Source organism: Lissotriton vulgaris, chromosome 5 (genome assembly GCF_964263255.1).
Source record: "Lissotriton vulgaris chromosome 5, aLisVul1.2, whole genome shotgun sequence".
In the NCBI taxonomy this organism is placed as follows: domain Eukaryota; kingdom Metazoa; phylum Chordata; class Amphibia; order Caudata; family Salamandridae; genus Lissotriton; species Lissotriton vulgaris.
In genome coordinates, this window is record NC_141693.1 from 683,975,160 (window position 1) to 683,999,557 (window position 24,398).

A 24,398-nucleotide genomic window follows, 5' to 3' on the forward strand; every position below is an offset into this window, starting at 1 on the left:
CCTGGTAGGGTTGTAAGGTCTGATCATATCCTCTAGAATGGGGGGGCCACTCCCATAGAGTGTTTTATGGACCGTGCAGAGGGTCTTAAAATAGATTCGCTCCTTTATGGGGAGCCAATGCAAGGTGCGGAGTGCGGGCCTTGCTGATGTACGATGGCTCGTGCCCGTGAGTAGCCGTGCTGCGGAATTCTGGACAACCTGAAGTTGCCGTATAACCGACACGGGGGCTCCAAGATAGAGCGCATTTCCATAATCCAACCTGGATAGGACAAGGGACTGGACAATGGTTTTCTTTGCTGCCTCGGGTAACTGAGGAAGGATTTTCCGGATTGTTTTCAGCAGTCCGAAGCAGGTGGCTACTGTTTTCCTTGCCTGGGTCTTAAATGACAACTCTGCGTCCAACCAGAAGCCGAGACTCTTTATCTCGGTCTTTGGAGTGGGTCCTGGACCCATACAGGAGGGCCAGTGTATCGAGTTGTCAAATGTGGCTCGTTTTCCTAGAAGCATCAGCTCCGTTTTACCTCCATTCAATTTCAGGTGGGACAGGTCCATCCAGTTTGCTACTGCCTCCAGGCAATGACAGAGCCTGGAGGGGGAGGATTCCAACTGATTAAGAGAAACAACTAGCTGGGTGTCGTCAGCATAGCTTACCAGTTGGATCCCAAAGGGGGCAACTACTTCTGCCAGGGGCGCCATATAAACATTAAACAGTGTGGGGCTAAGGGAGGAGCCCTGTGGCACCCCACACTGTAATGGCATTGATGGAGAGCAGCTATTTTCTGTAAAGACCTTGAAGGATCTGTCACCAAGGAAGGACTCCAGCCACATGAGTGCCCTGTCTTTGACGCCCAGTTTTTTGAGACGAGACAGGAGGACACGGTGGTTCACCGTGTCGAAAGCGGCACTGAGGTCCAGGAGGATAATGGCCGCGCTGCCACCTGCGTCCAGAATCAAATCGTAACATTTTGCCAGCTTACCCCCGTAAGCAGTTTTGGCTGTCATTTGCAGGATGTATAGTCAATATCAAACTTAGACAATGTTTGAATTTTCATATAGGAGTCTATGCGATTGACTTGCCATGAATATTGCTTTAGTTTTTGCGCTGTAAGATTTACACTAGTTTTGGTAATTAAAGTAACTCTGCTTTTATTTCGATGCATTTTGGTATTCTGTGTTTTTACTTATTCACTTGTTGCTTTTCGGTGTTTTTTTCTTCAGAATACTCCAGTTGGCACCCCAGTGTTCATTGTGAATGCTACGGACCCTGACCAGGGCACAGGCGGCTTTGTGCTCTACTCCTTCCAGCCGGTCTCCAGTGTTTTCAGTATTGATCGATTCTATGGAATTGTGAAGGTGATAAGTCCACTTGACTATGAGACCATACAGGCCTACCAGCTGCAGGTTAATGCCACGGTAAGATGTCTGTACCATGTGTTATAGTGGTTTTCTTCTCCTCAGTAGGCTGTGACTATCCTATGGGTACATAGGTAAAGCAATACTTTTCTACCAACAAACATATTTTCCCAACGATGTCTAGTTTGCTCAGATGCACATCATTAGAGCCCCCAGTAATCCTCAGTAATTGTTCCCCTGGACTCACCAGCACCAAAGGTATTGGTAACTCCAGGAGCAGAGATACTGGGGATTAAAGTAGTACACTGAGAGCCCTCTTGCAAATTTGAAATTACCAGAGCAATCAGTAATTCTGGTCCCAAATCCCCTAATAATTGCTTTCCTCATTTTTACCTGGTGTTTTACCCGAAGTCATTCGGTAAAAAGCATGAGTTCTGCTGAAATACTGAAGATTTTGTAATTCAAAACAAACCTGTTTATGAGGCCCTAACCTGTGTAAAGAACAGTAGATACTGGAGAAGTCCACACATTCTGATTTCCTAATAAGTGAAGTAAAATCTTTCTGTGTGATAAGACTTGCATATTACTTTGCTACTATGTTGTATCTGCTTGATTTTATAGCACTTTAAATATCATGTCTGAGGTCACTGAAGTTGAGAAGATTGATTCAGTTATTGAATGCACAGTAGGACCGAAGATACCCTAGGAAAACTATGAAGGGCAGAAAATATGTTTATGATCCGGTGACGATTCTGTGGATCACTTGGACGAGCGGGCAGGAGATAGCATGTAAAAAGACATAGCATATTGTCTCTGTGGTGGAAATGAGGCACTATAGCTATTCTTCTGCTATCCGGGGATATTCATTTTTTAGGTCTCGCCTGTCGATGCGCATGCGCATCGAGCAAGCGAGAGTATTGGGACGTATCCACTCTTTTCCCAACTTGCAAGGAATCGTGGCGATTCCTTGCAGTGCCCGTGACTTTTAAGCTCAATGCGCATGCGCATTGAGCTTAAAAGCGCGTGCACGTCCGTCTTGGTTTACCCGCTCCGCCCCCTCCCCTTCCCGCCGTGTCGCATTTCTCCTCCCCCCTCTCTTCCCTCCGTCTTGTTTGGTTGTCCCTCCCCTTCCCGCCGTGTCGCATTTCTCCTCCCCCCTCCCCTCTCTTCCCTCCGTCTTGTTTTAAAGGGGGGGAAGTGATTTTCTACAAAAGGAAATTTTTGGCAGCTACAACCTACGTAGGAGAGCCGTGTTTATTTTATTTATGTGGTAGAAATCCATCGTAGACATAATCCATGGAACTAGTCTCTGTTTGGTGAACTGATTAGCCTGTTCCTTCCTAGCGACAATGCGCCCTTCTGCGGTTGCTAAGGACAAGCTGCTCTTAGTTACCGTGTCGCTCTCCACAATGCAACGCGTCTGACTTGGGAGTAAGATGGTGATGAACACAGAGGTAAAGAGTGGTTTGCCGTGAGTGTACGGGTGGTAGGGCTCCACTTCAGGTTCGGTCAAACAGAATGCTCCGGCTCGGGCAGTATTAACAGTCATCTCTCTTTCAAGCAGATAACCTTTTCCGTTTTTTCAGTAACTGGTTTTGTTCCGTTTCGATGCCAACCCACCATTCTTCCCGATCCAGAATATGGTAGTAGATCTAACCTTGCAATGCCTATCGCTGTAGATTACCCCTCCCTGAAGCTGTCACCCTACCGCTTAAGTAGACTTTTAGGGTGTCTAATGGCAGTGGATGTCTCTACAAAGTAAAAATCATGGCTGTCAATCTCCCACATGCAACATAAACAAGATCGCTATGGAGGAAATGTGTAAAGTGGCTGGTGCTATCTCTCCCCGTACCTGCACGATGTATCTAGTTAAAACCTAGAGAAAATAGTGTGGGCAAATAGGACACATGCTCACCTTGGTGTATACATGGAGGGAGGTGCGTAAATCAGATTTCGACACATTGAGAGTGACTTGGAAAGCATCTACGTGCTTTCTTTGAATTTCACTCCATTGCAAGTCAGATTTGTAGTCTCTCTGCTATAGTTCTGATTGAATTGAAAGGCGAAGTTTCCTTTCTATTGTAGGATAGGAGTGCTAATTTTCATAACATGGGTTTTTAGTTTGTGCCCACACTGTTTTTGCTAGGTAAAATCTACCACACGTTTTGTGGGCAAATTCGGCACATGCCCTGGTTGCGCACCTCGAAATGGGGAACAACATGCACTTTCGCCCATGCGTAAACAAGATCGAGACTATGCAATTTACGGCCGTTTTGGAATCATAACTTCGAGAGGGGCTACACTTTTTAGGTATTTTTTTTGTCATTATTTAATTACCACCCTCTTCCAAGTGTGACACATAGGCTCTTTGATATACTTCTGACTGGATGTTCAGGCTGTAGAGTTTTCACCGTGCCTACTTTGTCATGCTGTTTGTGAGTTCCAGTTCCCTATGAGCTATTGCATAATCTTTTAAATTCGTGTAAATAATATAAACGTTTTTTTTTCTCCTGAGGACATGGCTTCAATTTGCTTTGTTTTTCATTAGAAAGTAATTTAAGTGGGTGTATCCCTAGGTGAGACTTTTTTGATGAAGTATGTTGATAACGCTACATTTCTCATTGGTTTGTGGTACAGCCCATAATTTTATTCTCCACCTTTGTTGGAGTAGCACCCCCCAATCAAAATGTAAACAACTGCTGGCCCCTAACCGACCACTACATAGCTCCTGTTCAGTGTGCAAGGCTGCACGCGTTTCTGGCTCTCCTGAGCGATGAGCTTTTTAAAGCAATTAATCTGGCTGTAGACATCACAAACTGGTGCCCTAAGCCTGCTGCATACCAAATTCTCTTGCCTTGGCTCTCACTATGAGAGAAGTATAAAGCGGGATAGTTGTTCTCCGACACCACTTGTGACATTTCTGCAAAAGTTGAGACCATGGGCCAATCTTCTCCTCATCCTAGAATCAGATATCTACTCACAGTGTGCTCTGATATAGAGAGACACTTTTTTTGGTATCTGCTAAACTGCAACTCTCAATTTCCTCCACACCCCTTTCATATGGAAATTGCTTCCTGTGTGATCGCTGTTCATTGTGTTATTTATGACTGTATTGGAGAAGTTTGTTATCCTCGACTTTACATGAAAATCTGTGTTGCAACATTGTGTTTTGGTTATCCAACGACATGAGTGGAAGTTGACAGGTTAAATATTAGAAGACTGATACAATGCTTTTTCTATAATTTAATTGCTTAGCACAAAGTTGCTTTTGCTAAAAGCTTACTTGACATCATAACTCTCTCATTTGACATATTTTGATATTACATTGTACTACTGTTACATTTTATTTGTGATGAGCGAAATACGAGTTTCATCTTTTACCATTGGTGTCTTGGGACCACCTTAATATTGAACCCAAGCTGAGCTCCTGTTACATCAGTGAACAGAGTCTCCACACACTACCCTAAACACTTAATTCTTGCAGCGATTCACTCTCTGCTCCAAGACCCTGCCAGTGGCCTCTTCTAAACAGTTCTGCAGCAGTTCCTAGCAGCTGCCCATGACCCCGCATGCGCATCGAGCAAGCGAGAGTATTGGGACTTATCCACTCTTTATCCACACTGCAAGGAATCGTGGCGATTCCTTGCAGTGCCCGTGACTTTTAAGCTCAATGCGCATGCGCATTGAGCTTAAAAGCGCGTGCACGTCCGTCTTGGTTTACCCGCTCCGCCCCCTCCCCTTCCCGCCGTGTCGCATTTTTCCTCCCCCCTCCCCTCTCCTCCGTCCGTCTTGTTAGTTTAATTTAACCCGCTCCGCCCCCTCCCCTTCCCACCGTGTCGCATTTCTCCTCCCCCTCCCCTCTCCTCCGTCCGTCTTGTTAGTTTAATTTAACCCGCTCTGCCCCCTCCCCTTCCCGCCGTGTTGCATTTCTCCTCCCCCCTCCCCTCTCTTCCCTCCGTCTTGTTTGTGTTTACTAACACGTCATTTATACCATGAATCTAAGCAACGTATGGTGAGCTTTCGGAACGACAAGATGGCCGGCCCCTTTAGCTCTTTTCACCTTTCCGCGTTGTCCTTTCTCCGTGTTTGTTATCCTCTAAAGCACGTGTGACCCGTCGACGCAGCGTTGTGCGTGCTTTTAAATAATGGCGCCTCCGCTTTCGCTTCAGATATGCCGGTGACCATGCCGAGTTTCAAACGTTTAGCTCCGTAAAGGTAATCTTTTTTATAATGAGAGGCACTATTTTATGCGTGATGGTTGGATGACCTGTGCTCCCGGCCCGGTTCTATTTAGCCAAGTGAGTCGTCTCATGTTCATGAGCCATTTAGTTACATAACTTTGCTAGTACTGTTAGTGCTTCATTTTGCTAATATAGGATGTGCATGCTTGAATGGCACGTTCCGCGGAACGCTTGCAATGGAGTTAACTGAGTCGACGTTGCCGGCTAACCCGCATTTGCCTCTTTGGAACCATTTTATTGACATAGACCCCTCTAAGTGTAGGACTCTTGTTATGCTTTCCAGGTGTTTCCATTTTTATAGTGTGCACTTTTTTCACGTTTTATCCGTCTGTGGTTTTACTTTTAGTCATCCATTGTTGCGTCACGTAGTGCACATCACTCTGTGCGTCCCATCACCTTTTTGCGCTGTTGACACTTAGTGACTTACATCATCAAGTCTTACATAGTGTACGTTACTGTACTGCTATAGAGGCACCACACACAGTGACACTTATGTTTATAGGTCAACTGTGCTTGCCCCCATCAATGGGCCATTTGTCATTTAACCAGGAGTTAGTACTGCATCTACACCATTCCTGCACTTTTTTATGCGATGGGGCTTGGTTCCTTGTTAGTTGTGCCGCATATGTTAATGTCTCAACGGTGCCTGTTCCTTTCAATATGATATGTGTTCCTATATATTTGGAGATGATATGATATGCACATCATGCATGCAACTTTTGAAGCGATTATTCCTTGTTTCTCGTAATTGGGCTTTTGAGATTTAGGCTTGCGCAATGGAGGGCCACTTACAATAGGTAATCTTGCTGTGTCTCGCAACAATTCGGCTGTGGTGGTTCTGTACTTTCTTGATCCTTGTTTTCTTTTTTTCTTATCGACATACTGCAATGGTGTCCTGATTGTTTTCTCTTTTAACAGACTTCACAACATGAACCATTTACTATAAAGCCCCTCCCCCTCAAACCCTCACCCTCACTCACCCTCCCTCACCCTCAACCCCTCACCCTCAAACCCTCACTCACCCTCAACCCCTCACCCTCAACCCCTCACTCACCCTCAACCCCTCACCCTCACTCACCCTCACCCTCAACCCCTCACCCTCAACCCCTCACCCTCAACCCCTCACCCTCACTCACTCACCCTCAACCCCTCACCCTCAAACCCTCACCCTCACTCACCCACCCTCAACCCCTCACCCTCACTCACTCACCCTCAACCCCTCACTCTCACTCACTCACCCTCACTCACCCTCAACCCCTCCCCCTCGACCCCTCCCCCTCAACCCCTCACTCACCCTCAACCCCTCACTCACCCTCAACCCCTCACTCACCCTCAACCCCTCACTCACCCTCACTCTCACTCATCCTCACTCACCCTCAACCCCTCACCCTCACTCACCCTCACTCACCCTCAACCCCTCACCCTCACTCACCCTCACCTTCAACCCCTCACTCACCCTCACTCTGACTCACCCTCACTCACCCTCACCTTCAACCCCTCACTCAGCCTCAACTACTCCCCCTCACCCTCACTCACCCAAAACCCCTCACTCACCCTCACCCTCACTCACCCTCAACACCTCACTCACCCTCACCCTCACTCACCCTCACCCTCACTCACCCTCACTCACCCTCAACCCCTCACCCTCAACCCCTCACCCTCAACCCCTCACCCTCAACCCCTCACCCTCAACCCCTCACCCTCAACCCCTCACCCTCACTCACCCTCACTCACCCTCACTCACCCTCACCCTCAACCCCTCACCCTCACTCACCCTCACTCACCCTCACCCTCACTCACCCTCACTCACCCTCAACCCCTCACCCTCATTTGAGTTAGAGCTTTTAGAATTGTTTATGGCTTTTTTTATTTGTAATTCTTTAGCATTGGCTACAGGAAAGAAAAATGCTAAAGATTTACAAAAAACCCCATAAACAATTCTAAAAGCACTAACTCTAATGCTGCGAGACCTATTGCATTTCCAATGCTTGTTTGTGTTTGGTCACGGGGAACAGTCCAACTGTTGAACACAGTGATTGAGACAACAGAAGAATTGTTTTGGGGAAGGACTTAATGTAGAAAATTGGGAATGTACGGGTCAAGACATTGAATGCATGAAATGAATTTAGGAGAGCACACAAGTTCTTGCTTCACCCTAGTTTTTTTAGAATCTAAATCTCTAAATTGGGGCTACCACAAAAATGCATGATTGAGACGCAGCGTTTCTAAAAGATTTCCACCATTAAACATGCGTTCTCCGTGAAGCCTTAAGATATGGAATGCTCTCCTAAGGGTATATGGCTGGCTTCCGCACTCCCAATCATTAAAATCTAAGCTCAAAGATAATTTACTTAATCCGACTTAAATGTATACACTTTCATGTGACCTAATTCCTTCTGTTTTTTCTTTTCATGGATCTACCGGAGACCTGCTTTTTTGTCTAACGTTTTCCTTTTATTTTATTTTATATACACTTTCCTCTTGCATACTATTGTACTATTCCAGTTATTGTTTATTTAACCCTAACTTGCACCCTGTCCAATGCCCTTATAGAGTCCAGCAGTGGTTATAACAAGAAACACAAATAAATAAATAAACACAGGAGTATTTTCCATTATGCTGTATCACCTACGATAAATATAAATCCTTCTAATGGTGATTATACTAATGAAACCTATCAATGAAAACCCAGCTCCACGAACCCATCCACGGGAACATCGTCCTCTTGGGGCCACCACTTTCTGCAACAACACAGGACACTTGCTACGCCAGTGTCCCTCCTCCTTACAATAGGCATACTGATTCAGCCCTACAGGCTTAATATTCCTGCTAGTACGTGGAAGCTGTCAGGCCAAACCACCAGGTCCTCTATCATTTCCACTAGAAGCTTGCTGCAACACACCTTCATTTTCAAATCCTTGTGCTTCTTCTCTGTCCTTGCCTGTGATCATAATACTCTGCCATATTCAAAATAACAGAAGGCGAAAAGGTGGACCAGGTGCTCTCGGAAGCCTGCAATCTAGTCGCAATCTCAGGAAGCAAATTTGAAACAAATCTATTAACGAACAATCGTACACCTCCCTCAATAGACAAATCCTGCCCACTATAATCCAGAAACACATTTTCAAACCGAGGGAAAAAATCAGACACACTCTCATCTTTCTACTGACGACAGGCTGATAATTTGTCCCAATCAACCTTTCTCGGTTGAATAAGGGAATGCATATATGTTATAATGCGACCTGGCAAAGCAAGTATCTCTGCCCTAGGCTTATCACCAGGCTTCCTGCCCTGATTCAATGCTTTTATCTGATCCCATGTACCTCTCAATTCTGCGACATGATCCTGTGTGTGAGCTTGTCGCCAAATATCAACCGGAACTAGCAGACCAAAAAACATTTCAATATCCGCAAGCTTCTTATGGTTGAATAGGCTGCCTTAGTCAATTCTTTATAATATGCAGTAGGATTTTTCCCAGGGTCAAGTAACTGAGTCTTAAGGGACAAAACCTCACTCCTTTTCCATGGAGTATAAACCCACTGTTCTTGGAAACAGGAAGCCTCTCCTCGTCTGATATAACCTCCTGCATTGGAAACTGAGATACTGTGGTGGGGCTCTTCTCAAGCAGCCTACCCCGATAAGCAATCAATATTGCAACACTACAATAAACTTGGCCAGGCTCCATATTACTAGCATATACACAATCTGTAATATCATATAAAATCTGCGGTGCTGCATCATTGAAACTCTGCTCCCAAAGACCGATCAAAGTAGCCAATAAGTGCTTAAGGGCATGCTGTGGTACAAAAGGCTCATAATCTTTCATCACATTCACACCTCCTCCACACTGTAAATGGGATTTTGAGCCCACCGGGCAGCCTGAGTAGCTACTACCTTTTTCTCTTCATCTCCCACATCAGATCGCACTAACGTTCGCCCCATGCGTGCCTTAAATTTAATCCAATCTGGCTTCTCAAGGCCACGTACTGGTGTCCCACTACTCAGTAATGTCGGGCAATGAAAGAACAAAGGGGGAGTAGCAACAGAAGTAACAGGCACCAACGTCACTACTGGCTGCGTCGTAGTTGTAAAGGCTGGTGAAAGAGACGTTAAAGCAATAGGAGTTGCAGGAGTTCTAATAGTCATAGTTGCCACAGAAGGCGAGGACAAAGAAAGGACAGGAGGTGCCGTGGCCAAGGCAGTCCGATCAACAGTAACAGGAACAGAAACAGTATAGACCGTAGAACCGGATAGCTGGGCCTGTGAGGTAAGAGCCGGATATATCCTCTGCGGGGCATATGGACATGGGGGTCTAGTATCCAGCAATTCTTCCACAAAAGTATTGTTTTCTTCTCTGGCTACATAAGATTTATCAATTTGTAATCAAAACCACCTATCTTCGCATTCAACCACTATCTCTTGCTTCTCTCTATCATGTGCTACAGCTTTCTGAGTCAATGTTTGCATTTTCCCCTTCCGGGCCTCTTACTCTGCTTTCATTCGCCTCTATTTAGCCTCCTTTTGCCATGTTCGAAGAGAATCAAACATAGACTGTTACTTCATTTTGCAAACAATTTCTCCTGTAAGAACCCAATTTTTTGTTCATCATAAGTGCCCCTTCAACTCGGCATTGTCCCTCGTATATTTGTGCCACTGTATACTAAACATAATAGGGCCAAGGCCATGCTTCACGTACATATCAAAGTTCGGAGTGCCTTCTGGAGGCACTGGCTGACTTTCTTCAAATTGAGCATCAGTAGAACAACGACAGCCCAAACAAACCAATTTACTGAGACCAGGCATTCTCAAAAGAAAACAGGTTCACTACTTGTGCCTGTCAAAGTATTTGTAAACACTTTCCCCCCCAAAATCAGTCCTCAGACCGTACCAAATACAAACCAAAATGGTACCATATCCACAAAGAACCAAAATAAACTCACCTGAAATATCCAGGTCAAAAAATGTATTCTCCACTGTCGACTCTTCAGACCATACAGTTGTTCAGGACTCCAGTCGGGATGACCACTGGGTGAGGCACTGTCCGACAGGACAGAAGGGACAGCTGCGAGTTCAGGAACTCTCTCATGCAGGGATCCCTCTATCCGACCGGATGATTGCCCCGTCCTCCCCACCCTTCCGTAGGAGGGGATGGGTCACTCACCCGAAAGAGTACCTGTTCAGGCGCCAACTGAAGGAAGTGACCCGATTAGTGCTGCAGAGAGGACTGACTTCAGCAAGCATAATGATACATTATGTACATTGAAGAACCAAGGAAGACCCACCCATAATGGAATTTTCCAAGCAGTTGCAGCTAACTCGAAGAAGTACAGTAGGATGGGTTTCGATTCAGAGGCTGGGCACACAGTATCTCCTATCCAAGGTCATTCTGTCTGTGCCTGCCGCTAGACTGGTGGGAGAAGACCTCTATCTAGTGAGAAAGGTATGTGCTAATAAGAACAATGCACAAACAAAATAGCAAAACATATTTATTTCATCAGAGGTCACATCCCAAAGTCTACCCAAATTGAAGAATGATTGTCAATGAAGGGACAGCTCCTGCAGTTTATACATTAATTTCTGGAATTATTTCTCCAAATTCCGATGTCAATGTATTAGTGGTTCATCATTTTATTGGTTTTGAGAACACGTGATCAAGATAGCTTAGGGAATGAACAGCCTACACGTGTTTTGCCCATCTGGCTATCCCACCAAGGCCTTAAAAGGCTTAACCGGAACAGGCAACTCTAAAGATGATTAAAGAACTTAATGTCCTTAGATCCAACCTCGCCAACTTCAAGGCCAACTCAAACATGTTCATGGTAGACTGACTGATATCAAACATAGGATTGACTCATTACAGAATAATGACACTGTCTTCAGTAATCTTCAGTGCAACGTGGTAGAGTTGGAAGACTGACGCAGATGTGATAATATTTGCATCTATGATGTCATGGAGAAGGAGCAGGGGTCGGACGTGAAAAGTTTATTGGTTACGTTGCTGTTTGATCATCTTAATATGACGCATGACTTCTGCGTTGAATTCCAGAGGGCACATAGATTGTGAGTGCACCGGGACCACAGCCCAGACATTCCAAGACCAATCATTGCATGTCTCTTGCACCTTGAGTTAGAACTACTCTCTGACTCTCCCAACAACGTGTCCCTTTCCAGTACAAGAGACACCGGATTAATATAAAAGCTGATTTCCCGCATGCAACCAATCTACTGAAGAAACAATTCATAGCTCTACACCTTCTTTTGACACACAAAGAAATAAGTTATGGGTTACTAGACCCTACTATCATGATTATCACAGTAGATGGCAAAACCTGAGAAGTCAATGATCCCGACGCAATAGAATGTTTTCTAGATGAGCACACAAAGCAAGATATGGAAGCGACATCATAGCAGAATATAGCAAGTGTAGTACCACTGTCCAATTAGAACGCAGCAGACTCTAACAGGAAAATTTCCAAGGGGGCAAACAACAAACTCTCAACATCTTCCCATCCCGGCACATCACCTCGAACATTCTCATGGCCCCCCTCGCCACTATACTCGACAATGTGACAAAGAAAGATCGCCATTGAAAAATTCAGCTATGGATAGTTGATAATAGCACATTATATTTTGCTCATTACTGGAATATTGACAAACTTATGAGCCAGAAGAGGCTAGACGACCCGACCAAAGCTCACGACCTATAGAGTTATCTGCTTTTACACCCCTACACCTCAGATACTTTTATTCAATTAGAACTGTTCCTTTCTATTGACCAGTTTATTCAGGTGGAGGTGCAAGTTCTTCTTGGAATGAACCAATCAACAGTCATGTCAACAACAAATTTAAGGATAATCTTGCAGAACGTGAACAAACTCAATAGATACATAGAAAGGAAAAAGATACAATCATACTTGGTGACCAAGTCTCCTGATGTGGCCTTTCTACAGGAAACTCACCTATCAGCCCTCAAATCCTCCAAACTACAATGTGACTGGGTTGGGAAAGTGATCTTTGCTGTCGGTTCCATGCAGAAGAAAGGCGGCACCGCTATTTTAATACATTAAAAAATGATGGCCCAGCTTGCAATGTCTGGAAGGACAGAGGTTTTGTCTAAGTAAGTCTCAAAATCCAGGCCTCCCAACTTATTATAGGCAGTGTACATGCCTTTATGGTATCCAAATTACCCTTCCTTTCCCAATTACACAGACTGCTAGTGACCTTGACACTGGACCCTATCTTTGGCAGGACTGGACCCCCAGAGATCGGAAAGAATTTCCTGGAGGATGGCTCTTCATGATCTCCTAATGGACCATGCTTTGATAGACCCCAGACACCTTCTGCATCCCAAGGCCACGATTTCACCTTTTAGTCCCACCCCCCAAAGGACTGACTACAGAACTGAGCTTTTCCTCCTGGTGGGATCACTTACTCACAATCTTAATTCATGTGAAATTTCTGGCATCGGCCTACTAAATCACTCTCTCCTCCAACTGGATTTGGCAATGGAACTTCTTAACCCCCTTCCAGGGCACTGGTGACAACCGACTTGGAAATTCCGACAGGCAGAAGCAAAGTGAAAACTACAAATCTACCTCAGTACCTTCATGTCACTGAACAAGTGATTGGTACCCTCTTTCCAAACCTTGTAAGCAGTGAGAAAAGCCTATATGAGAAGTCAACTTCTGAGATAATATAATCTCCAGCTGCAATGAAGCTCAAAAACAAGGCACCAATTGGAACAATGTATCAAGGGTTTGATGGCTACCTATCGACAGATTCCAACAACAGACACTTTCCATATCTTGATGAGGGCTAAGATGCATCTCAACTCAATCTTCTTCTCCCTAGCAGAAAAAGACCTAGGTCAGATCAAGCAACAGCATTATGAGTTCAGTGATAAGACAGGATGTCTCCTCGCCCAAGAGCCGAAACAAGAAGCGGTACACCATATCATTCCAGCCCTCAGGACACAGGGAGGCCTTCTTACTAAACCTATTCAGATCGCAGAACAATTTGCATCCTTTAGGGGGAGCTATATTTTTCGATGCCTGGCGTCTGACTGTCAGAGATAAAATCAAATTTCTTTGACCACCTTGCCCTTCCTTGTCTTATGGCTGAATCGGATGCTGATGTGGCATCTGATATTACCGAAGATGAGGTCCGGAGTGCTGTCAAAGATATGCCCATGCCTGCATTTATGATAAAACACCAATTATAACCAGCAGACTGGACTACGGAAACACCCTTTACACCTGGATCAACAAGTCTCTGCTCCACAAACTCCAGACCATACATAACACCGCTTCCAGACTGGTTCTCGGCAAACCTCTAAACAAACACATCACCCAACATCTGCAGAACCTCCACTGACTCCCCATCGAGAAGAGAGTCACCTTCAAGATACTCACCCACACCAACAAATGCCTCCACAACACCGGACCCCAGTACCTCAACGAAAGAATCTCGTCCCACGTACCTAAGAGAAACCTCTGATCCCGATCCGCCAACCTCACCCTTGCCAAAAACCCACGCATCCGCAGAGCCAAAATAGGCGGAAGAGCCTTCTCCTACATCGTGGCTAAGACCTGGATGAGCTCCCGATCGACATCAGACTCTCCTCCAACCAGAACATCTTCAGGAAGGCAGTCAAGAACTGGCTCTTTGAGTGAACGGAGCTGCCCCCGCCCCCCCATTCCCCCAGCCTCTTGAGACCTTCAATGTTATCAGTGTGCTTACAAATCCCTGATTGATTGATATGGTACAGCAAAACTATTAGGATTGATGATCTCCCGGTACAGTGCAAATACTGGTCAGATCATGGCATTCAGACAATGGATCACTCTGGAATTCGGATGGTCTTAAGCCCTTTGTGGCCCTCCAAGATGAATTACAACTTGGGAAGCAGGATCTGTGGCACTATCTACAAACTAAGCATTTACTGCTGTATGGCAACATACCTCTGGAAGTTCCACTTCTTGAATCAGTGATCCATGTTTACCTACGAGTCTGGAGCTCTGTCTTGGGGTGTCTCTGGCCTGTATAGGGTATTATTGGATGAGGTTGTAGTGGTTTACACTAGTGACGTTTGCGACATCCATGGAATGTTTACTGCCTGGTGTCCTGTATGTGTGTGGATTGCATGCAGAATGTGGAATGGTCTGCTGCGGGGTTGCAAGTGACAGTTGGTCTTGTCTCTCCTCCGTGCTGGCTGCTGCGCAGTCTCTGCCAAAGAAAAAACTTTATACTTACCTCACTACAGTTGTAGTTTGTCGTTACTACAGAGGTGCACTCTATTCTTCTCAGACACCTACTAAGAAATAAATGGCAGGGCCGACTTGGCAAACTGACTGATGCAGACTGGGTTGAGCGTCTGGACATTCATGATTAGGGCCTCCGTAAGGCCTGCCTCAAGTTTAGGTTCTTCAAGTTGCTGCATGTTTGGCACTGGTCTTTACGCCAGCTGAAGGGAGCCAATATGACCCTACAGCAGCGTGTTGAAGATCGCACCTGAATGGAGATACTTTGCATATATTATTCTGCTGTCCCTCCTTGCAAACATAGTGGCAGCAAGTCCTCCATAACACGAATGAATGCTTGCAATGAACGGGAACTGCGACCCTCCCCAGAAACGATATATCTCTGTGACACGTTGAAAGTGGTACATCTAAATAATCATCTGAAGAGATGGATGGGCACAGCACTGGCAGTGGCTTCCATGGAAGCCCTCCGCCAGTGGAAGTAGGTGACGCCCCCTTCCATGCTGACTGGATGCCAGACATGACAGTAGAAGCCTCACATGTACAAATAATTTACTGACTTCCAGGTGAGCTCCCCCAGATTGAAAATGTATGGTCCTCTTTTGTTTCGACGGGGACCTCCTTTTCTTGAACTCAGGGTCACCCCGAGTCCTTTCAGAGATTTGGGGTCTTTTTCCTTCTTCACCTTCTCTTTCGTTTGAATCTCTTTTGTTCTTTTCTTTCTCTTTCTTCTACATTACCCCCATTTCTCCTAAGGCATTGCTTTGTTCATTGTTCGATATTCAACGTATCAGCGCAGTTTGACTCCCTGGTTTAAAACACTGTGTTATGTTATGTTATGTTATGTTATGTTATGTTATGTTATCCGGATTTATTGAGCGCACAGATGCCCCAGCAAAGTTCTATTACGTGTCCCTTTGAACGTTGTCATCCTGTACTATTTTTACTTATTATAGACGAATTATTTGCCTACATGTTATTCGTTATTCCTACTGCTCATTTCAAGGTTTATCACCTCGAGTATGTAACTTTTGTATGATTTTATACAATGAAAATACCTAATAAAAGAAATGTTATAAAAAAAATAGTTCAGGATGTACTTTGCACAACAGCCTCTCTTCTGTATGGTGTAATAGACCATAATGTTTGCTCCATTTCTAAAAAATAAAGGCGTATACAGAAGAAACATGGCAACTTGAGTCATTAATATAATTGTCACAATCCAAATGCACCTTTTTGTGTACACATTAAAAAATAAAGTTGAAATTGGTGATACTTGCAGCAGGGCGGAAGGTACCGGCTATTTTTCCGGATAGGCTTCAACACGGATAGGACCACAAAGATGTATAGACCTGGCCATCAACGCCTGACCTCCATTGCCCTATTGGCACTGGTTGCGAGGTACGGGATGCTTTGGTGTTGGGCATGTAGTGCGCACTTCCAAGGCCTGTGCACTCTCACTGCCCACACCCAGTAAGCTGCAAGTGTGACTTAGCAACGAGGTCATGGCCTGTTTCATACTGCAGGCTACGATTACAGTAACTCACCATGTGAAATATGCTGCACATGCTGACAGCCTCATCAATAGCAAGTTGCAAGACCTCTTCAAGGAGTCGGACGTCAGGAAATTTGCAGGTCAGCCCAACCACCCTTCTGCGATTTTTGAACATGTCTTTTGAACCAGGGATTATTTCACAATATTTGAGGCAAGATACCTCTATTGTTGGGGAAGACACCTGACACCATAGTAGCATATTCGAGCATTCAAACGTGGTGATGAAAAAGAGGAGTAAAGTCCTATGCTTGGAACTCTGTTTTTGATCTTGTAGTATGGTGACACTAGTAGAACACATTTTAGCCCACCCGCATACAATTTGAATATAGGTCTGACAATTGAACAAATGGAGAACATAAGTGGCATAACCTCACCCAAATTAAAGCAGCACTAGCTGGCAAACTGGAGAAGTGTGGCTCACGGTGTAGAGCAGGCAGACCCGGAAGCTGAGGTCAGACCCGGGACCAGGGTTCAATTCCCGACGCGGCAGGGTCTTGAGCTCATATGTCCACGGACTCGATAATTCTCGCTTCGGTGCCTGCTCTAATCATGGGTTCTCACTCTGCAACTCTGGGCATTAAGCTTGCTTAATCTCCACAACGGCCCCCTGCGGCGGGATGCCTGGCTTTCACCTTGGGGATGCCCTGTAGGGGCTATCTCACAGGGAAAAGCCAGGACGGGTTCCCAAGGCAAGCGCCGGGAAACCTCCGGGTAGCTGTGCGCTCAATAAATGTAATAATAATAATAATAATAATAAACTGTACATCCAGTGAACAGTAGTTCTCTTGAATGTTTCCCAGTGCAACATATGGAAATCACTGATGGAGCATATCATATTAGGTAAATGAGCAGTCATCATTCTATGTGAGTAAATAAATGTAGGGTAAACCATAAAAGATGTGGCTGTTTCTTGAAGAAGTTTTATGCTTTTTGCATGCTGGGTTTTGAGCCCCAAATAAAATTGTTGACAACGAAAAAATATCCACAAAAATAGATTTTGGATCTAGTAGTACCACAGTGCAGAGTTGTGAAATGCAAAATACAAGTTAACTCCTGGGTTTCTCCTTTTTTTTTAGTTCGAGCCTACAGCCCATCCATTTGTGTACTGGCACTTTCCATATGCTCTTTTAGTGTGCTTTTCACTGGAGAACAGGATTGCAGAGTATCTGGAACTACAACAATCTATCTGCTGGTGCACAACCAACCTTCAGCTGCACAAAATAACATTGGCTACTCATTATCATTCAGGGTGGTGTAAGCCATGGTGTGTGGCAGATATAAAACATGGAGCCTTCCTCCATCACAAATAGATGCACTATCACTCAACTTCTTCCGGTGCACTAGTATTACCCTGACACACGATGTACGCCACAATGCAGGCAGGGAACGAACATGCCATAGAAAATGACTGGAATAAAACTGTCTCGTTAAAGCAAAACCTTAGGATACTGTCCATACTAGTGATTCCCAAACTTTTTAAAAGCAGAACCCACTTTTTAGTACTACAAACTTTCACAACCCACATTGCTTAAATGGACTTAATGTTGGCAATTTTTTAATGTAACTAAAGCGTCATGTGATAGCACACTGTCATTTACAGACAACACATTTTGCATTGAAATGGTCACTACATTTCCACAGACATACTGTACTAATAAAACTATATTACACATAAATGATAATGTGTGTAAATCGTGTTTCAGTGAATATTTATTTTTTGTGCATCACCAAGTTAAGTTTCTTGATTTGTTCTAATCCTATTAAAATCTTTGTTTCCATCACACTTCTGGTTTACAAAACAATGTGCTTCACTGTTGCTTTCCTAACTGTTGAGTGTGTACAGCTCATTTACTGGTACTTACATTTTATTGGGTATTACAAAAAAATGATATCCTACAGCCTTTCCTTTCACACTTCATGTACCCCAGCAACATTTTTAGATAATTTGCTTAACTTTTCTTTCTACGATTGCAAAGTGAAAATAGTTGTAAAGACCAGTCCACATGTTTAACAAGCATTTGCAATGCAATAGTTCTTGCATTTGCGAGAGTTGAGCTATTGGCATTGTAATCGACAATGGCTTTTATTTATAAACACGCACTTTGTATTTATCGTTGTTGCTTATGAGAAGCGGGCTGGCAGTAACTGTGCCTCTTTTACAGCCAGCCTTGCTTCTCATAAGCAAGGACTATAAGTACAATGTGCATGCGTTGTAAGTTTCCAAAACACATAAATAAAAGGCATTGTCATTTATAATGCCAACAGTTCAAACTTTCGCAAATGCGAGACCTATTGTATTGCAAATGCTTGTTTCTTTTAGATAGTCACAATGGGTGAGATGACAGAGACAGTCTTTTCTGAAGCGAATGAGAGAAACTCTTGCTAATTACAACTCCTTCAAAAACTTACATTTTAAAATGCTCTTATTTACCAGAACAGTGAGTGCAATAGCAGTTAGATATATCTAGAGTCACAGGGAAATGAAAACTCTAGTCTCAGTGGAACTGGCAGAGCAGGAGCAGATCCTGGAGCAATGAAGCTCGAGCTACAGGGGACTTCAGTGGAGACGATCGAGCGATGGAACCTTGAGATAATAGACAGGAGAGCCACAGTCGTCTGCTACGGTTTTAGCTCGCTGCGAGGCTGGGGCGTCTTGTGGTCGTTGAGACGAACGAAGCTGAGCTGAGTGAGTGCTGGATTGGAAGGGGGAGCAGGAACATCAGCTGGCCGGTTTGGAGCGTGCTCATGCGTTTGTGACTATGAGTCTCTCCCACACAGAGGTGCCATATAAGAGATTCCATCACCTGGGACCCCTTGAATCACCTCACACTTTTTCAGAGAACATCCGAAAACATTGCCCTGCTCTAAAGGAACTCAAGCCTTCTGCTCTCTTTGAAACCTTATTGAGCATTTGTATTCTAGCACCCCCCTCCGCTTCATCAATACCTCTGAAAAGTCACTAAAGGAAAAAGCAGGCAAAAAAGAAGGTCCCAGACATGTTTGAGAAGAAGGTTATCCCTCCGCTTGCTAATGACTCGCCTTTGAACTCACTGTGGTCACCAAACACTTTCAATCAAACTCTGGAAGGGTAATTCAATTTCTTTGATAAACCCAGATGTAGTGTGCGAAAACAGATTTGCTGTCTTATGTTCACAGGGTGAAAGCATGGTTGAGAATAAGAAGAGGCCCACCGATGTCTTCTCCAGTGCACCCCCAATCTTGGCGTCTTTGTTGAGGGTAATAGAGGGGGTCAGGGATGAAGTTAGCGGTTTGAAAGTAATAGTAAAAACTGGAAGAAAAAAATGGTGTGAATGCAACAATGAAGGGGGAGAAAATGACTGGAAAATTGTTCGTGCCTCGGGGAAGATCAAGCACCTCATCCTTTAGCCACTCAGTTGCAAAGGCTGTAGGGTCCCAGCCATTATGAGGTTACCCTGACAGGACTGAATTATGCCCTGTAGCTGGTAACCCCCCAAACGAACCACTCATTTTGCAGAGGTCTGAGAATGGAGGCGGAGATGTTGGTCAATGAACGGGTACACTGTGGGTGGACGATCCTTCCAGACCCAGGGATCAAATTGAAGGAGGTCGTTGGTGGAAAGTAACAGGGTTGATAATCACCAGCACCAATTCCCCACCGTACTCACAACCTTTGCAATATTCCCAACGTGTGCATCAAAGCCAAGGGAGAGGAGAAGAGGACTTGGGGCACCACCCACATTACCCAGGGGAGGGACAGTTGTTCTTTACCCAGATTCCTATGCTGATCCTAAAGCACTGAGAAGATAAAGACTCTTTAATAAATAGGGTTATTCATTGGCTGTAAAGGGATGTTCAATCATTAGGAGTGACATCCAATGAGAGGAGCGCATTGAGTTTGCAGGCCAACCTTGTTATGTAGTGAGAGGAATCTTGAACAGACAGGATTTAGTTAGTGGCCTACAAGCTATAGGCTATAGACACAGATTAAGTACAATCCTACCTATGAGTCTCTATATGCCCGTGAATGTGTTGGTTTAGCCCCTGCTGGTTGTGGTGGGCTGGATGAAAAGGATTGACTGACCTTATCTTTGACTAGGGGATACCCTGGAAGTAGCCACCAGTTTGGGTTAGGTTCCAGTAAATTAGACCACTCGGGAAGTATGAGACCAAAGTAAGCAGTTGAGAAACCAAATGCTGGTAGACCCATGAAGACCCTCGATATGTATACAAGTTCCTGCATCAAAGGGGTAGATGGTTTCCCGTATCACCAGATCATGCCAGATGAATATGCCAGTAGAGCTCAAAAAATTCTGTCATGGACAGACATGGACTGGCTGTAGCGGGTGAAGGGCTTTTTCCTATTGGGCAGAAAGGGTGGGGTCCATATTTGATACAGGGGGCCAGTTTTACAGCAGTGCTGAAATATCAGCCCTCTGTACAAAAAGCAGCACAGTGTTTCCCACCAGGATGCCCCCGAACCACTCCTCCCCCCAGTGCCGTTCTGACTTATTTGCCATGGTTGGTTTACATTCCCAGTCTGTAATGTAGAAAGTTTAGGCCCTACGTTGGGGGATGCAGAGTGGGGGTTGTTTACAGATAATCATGATAAATGCCTGTTTCAGGAGTCATAGAGCACCTCTCCCTTTTTCAGGAATGGGTATACTGCATTCTTTGCTCATGCAGTCCAATCACCCAGAGGAAGGCCTTCAGGGGGTTTGGCAATATGAGTCCGGACAGAGTTGCATGCATAACTAGATGTTCATCTATTAACTCTTCAGCTGTGTTGTCCTAAGGGTGAATTTTAGTCGCGGCAAATCCCTGGTACTGATAATTGTGTGTAATAGAGTTGACAGGAAGAGAGAAGGTACTCAGACAATAAGTGTCCTAGAGGATTTTTAAAACAAATTACAAGGGCAAAAGTGACTATATTGTTGTAGGTGATCTGAATTCCACCTTTGAGCCTCTCATATAATCTGACCAGTATCTAATGTCAGAGCAGGATGCAAAGTGGAACATCCCCTCTATAGATCTACACAGATTCTTGCCCTAACTTTGAGTTTTGATCTCAGAGCAATTACTGTCAGACTATATCCGACACCAATGGCAAACATACCTTTAATAGGTTTGTTTCACATCACAATAATTGTTTTCAGCACTTGTAAATACATATGTCCCTGTGTAAGACAGCAAGTAAACCTCAGACTGTTGTCAAAAGATTGTAAAAAATTGTTTCACTACTCCACATCAAATAAAATATACAAAGCACCTAAGGATTAACTACCTTAGGGTGAGTTTCTGCTCTAAATAATAAAGGTGCAGAACAAAAACAGTGACCGGGTCCTCTTTTTGTTGAAGGTATATAGCTCTGGGCAGTGTGCCACTGCTGATCAGTGCCGCGGTTCAAGTGCTAACTATGTTAAATTACTGTATTGATAGAATTCCATGTTTGGCTTATTTGGTTTACTGTCAGTCCCTAGTCTAGTGCACAAGGAGTGCCGGGGCGTGTAAATACAAATGCTGCTAATGGGCTTGCAGCACATGTTGTGCCACCCACACGAGCGGCCTAGTAAAAGTATGTCTACAGGTCTGCCATTGCTAGACCTACGTGCAGTCTTGTACTGTCACGCGGACTGCGCAGGTACGCCTACTTGCCAGTCCCCCAAACCTTCCCTTAACTTCATATTAGTCACCCCTATGGTAGGCCCGAGGGCAGGGTGCATTGTAAGTATAAGGTAGCACAAGCCTGATGAAGTTGGCATGTCCTAATAGTGAACTACCGCCATATTCGTACTTCACTATCGTAAGGTCGCCTACTCTCCATTAGTTAGAATGGGCTGCCGGGATTATTGATGATATGATCCTAGCTGGCTCTGGGAGCATGGTGCAATGTCGAGTTTGGTATCCCTGAACTCGGGGTTTGATAACGCATCCATTTTGGTGGATGGTTTTTGGACTCTGGGTTTGAAAATAGCACTTTTAGAAAGTGACTATTTTCTTGTCTAACTATTTCTGGCTTCTGCTGGTTTGTTGTGTGTGTGACAAGGGCTGGGTGGCTCCAGAGTTCTGAATGAGTCAGTGTGGGGTGAGTGGTACATCTGCATTGAGAGTAGGGGAAGAGTATCTCTTGATAGCCGGCCTTGCCCGATACAATGCTGGCTCCACCTCCTGCCGAGCGACGGATAGCTCTGCTCCTGTCGGTGACAATACTGGCTCCATCTCCTGCTTGGCGTCTGAGGACCCAGCCCTGCACTGTGAATCGGCCAGGTGCTTCTGCCTGGCTACACCCACAAACAGACCCGGGATGAGGGGGAGTTCCCCTGCATGGACAAAGGGATCAAAGCCAAAAAGGGGTATAAGAGAAGGAACCCTGAACCAAGGACAAGAAGCCTGCTGATCCAAGGACTTGCCTATCCCTTCTGACAGAGTGCTGTTTGCTGGGGGGAATCCTGCAGTCACTTCTTTATTTTTGCCAAGGAACCAGGAGAGAGGAACTGAGTGTGTACTCTCGAACTTTGCCAAGGAAATCTCCAAGGGCTGGAAGAGTGCCAGCCTCCTGTTGAAGTCACAGGGCTAAAGGACTTCACCGTTTGCTAAAAGTGCTTGTTGCTGGAACCTGAAAGTCCAGCACCTCTGAAGAATCCAGCAATCTCGACGCCGACGGACACCGCCGAATCCAGCTCGACATTGTGAGTGCAGCTCCCGTTTCCCGCATCTTCGACGCCGGCCGCTGGGCCTGATCGACGCTAGTAGCGAAGCTGCTGCCGACGCCTCGATGCCGAGCCCTCTCGAAGCTGTGAGCGCTGCTCACTCTTGCAACAGCATCATCGACGACGACGCCGTATCCTGCTTCACCTCGTGAGCGCTGCTCCTGCATGACATCTGTCGACGCTGCTGCAGATCGCCCGACTCTGAGGCCTGATCGACGCCGCTGATCATCGTGTGCTTCACTTTTCCAAGGTACTGTGTTGTTGGGGGTCCGTGTGACTCCGGGCTCGACGTAGCGCTCCTCGCGGTCGACGCTGAACCTTTGGATTAACTTTGCCTCGACGTCGTGTGACTCCCGTGTGGGTTACATTGTTGCCAAGAACTGTGATCTAAAGAAGAAGAGTTGCTTTTGTTACTAAAGACTTTGTGCTAAGAAGAAACTACGCTTGAACTATTATTTTTCCTTCCAAGAGTATTTATTAAGATTGTGGTATATTTTTGTCGTTATTTGGTCTTGTGCTAAGCCTTATATAAACATTCGTATTTTTATAATACTACTGTGTCGTGTCCATTTGTAGTGTCTTCACTTTATTACTGTATGTGGTCATAAATGCTTAACGCACTGCCTCTGAGATAAGCCTATCTGATTTGCCAAGCTACCGAGGGGGTGAGCAAGGGTTATCTAAGTGTGTGATCCCCTTGCCCTGACTAGAGGAGGTGAGTCCCTATTTGTCAGAAGTGTATACCTCTGCCAACTAGAGACCGCCGAGTCTAATATTGGTGGGTCAGCGGTGGGATTTGAAATTTGCGTTTATGACCCATGTGCAGTGATTAGTGTACGCTACATAGTGAAAGCAGACCATAGCGCAGCCACAGTCTATTTTTTGGATAGGATATTCTATTTTTGTTCTCCGCTTTTCTGAAGCTTGTTCGAACACTGCCAGTTTTGACCATGAGTGATGCCGGAGTCACTCCCCTTGTTGTGGTGGAAGGATTTGATAGAGCAAAGATAAACGACTACAAGTCAAGTGAGCTGAAATCCTTTTGCAAGAAGTTTAAAGTTCCTACCACAGGCCTCTCAAGAAAGGAGGAATATCTCAAAGGATTGGAGACCTGGTTAGCGGCCAGAGATCCCACTGATCCGTTGGTGGTACCACCAGTGGAAAGGGAGGAGGAGGTGCCAGTGAATGGCCCCGTGTCTCCTCCCGGTAGCAGTGTTTTCTCTAAAGGTCTTTCTCCTGAAGAAAGAGAAGAAAGGGCAAAGGAATGAGCATACAACATGGAAATGGCAAAACTTAAGAT

The 24,398-nt window shown here is 45.1% G+C and overlaps 1 protein-coding gene across 1 annotated transcript in view; it reads left to right on the plus strand.

The window, feature by feature from the left end:
• Positions 1 to 24,398, plus strand: part of CDH23 (cadherin related 23) — a 2,828,172-nt gene that overhangs the window by 534,448 nt on the left and 2,269,326 nt on the right. Inside the window, exon 6 of the mRNA XM_086919477.1 lies at positions 1,219 to 1,413. Coding sequence (XP_086775603.1) covers positions 1,219 to 1,413 — 195 coding nt within the window. The remainder of the gene's footprint in view (positions 1 to 1,218; positions 1,414 to 24,398) is intronic.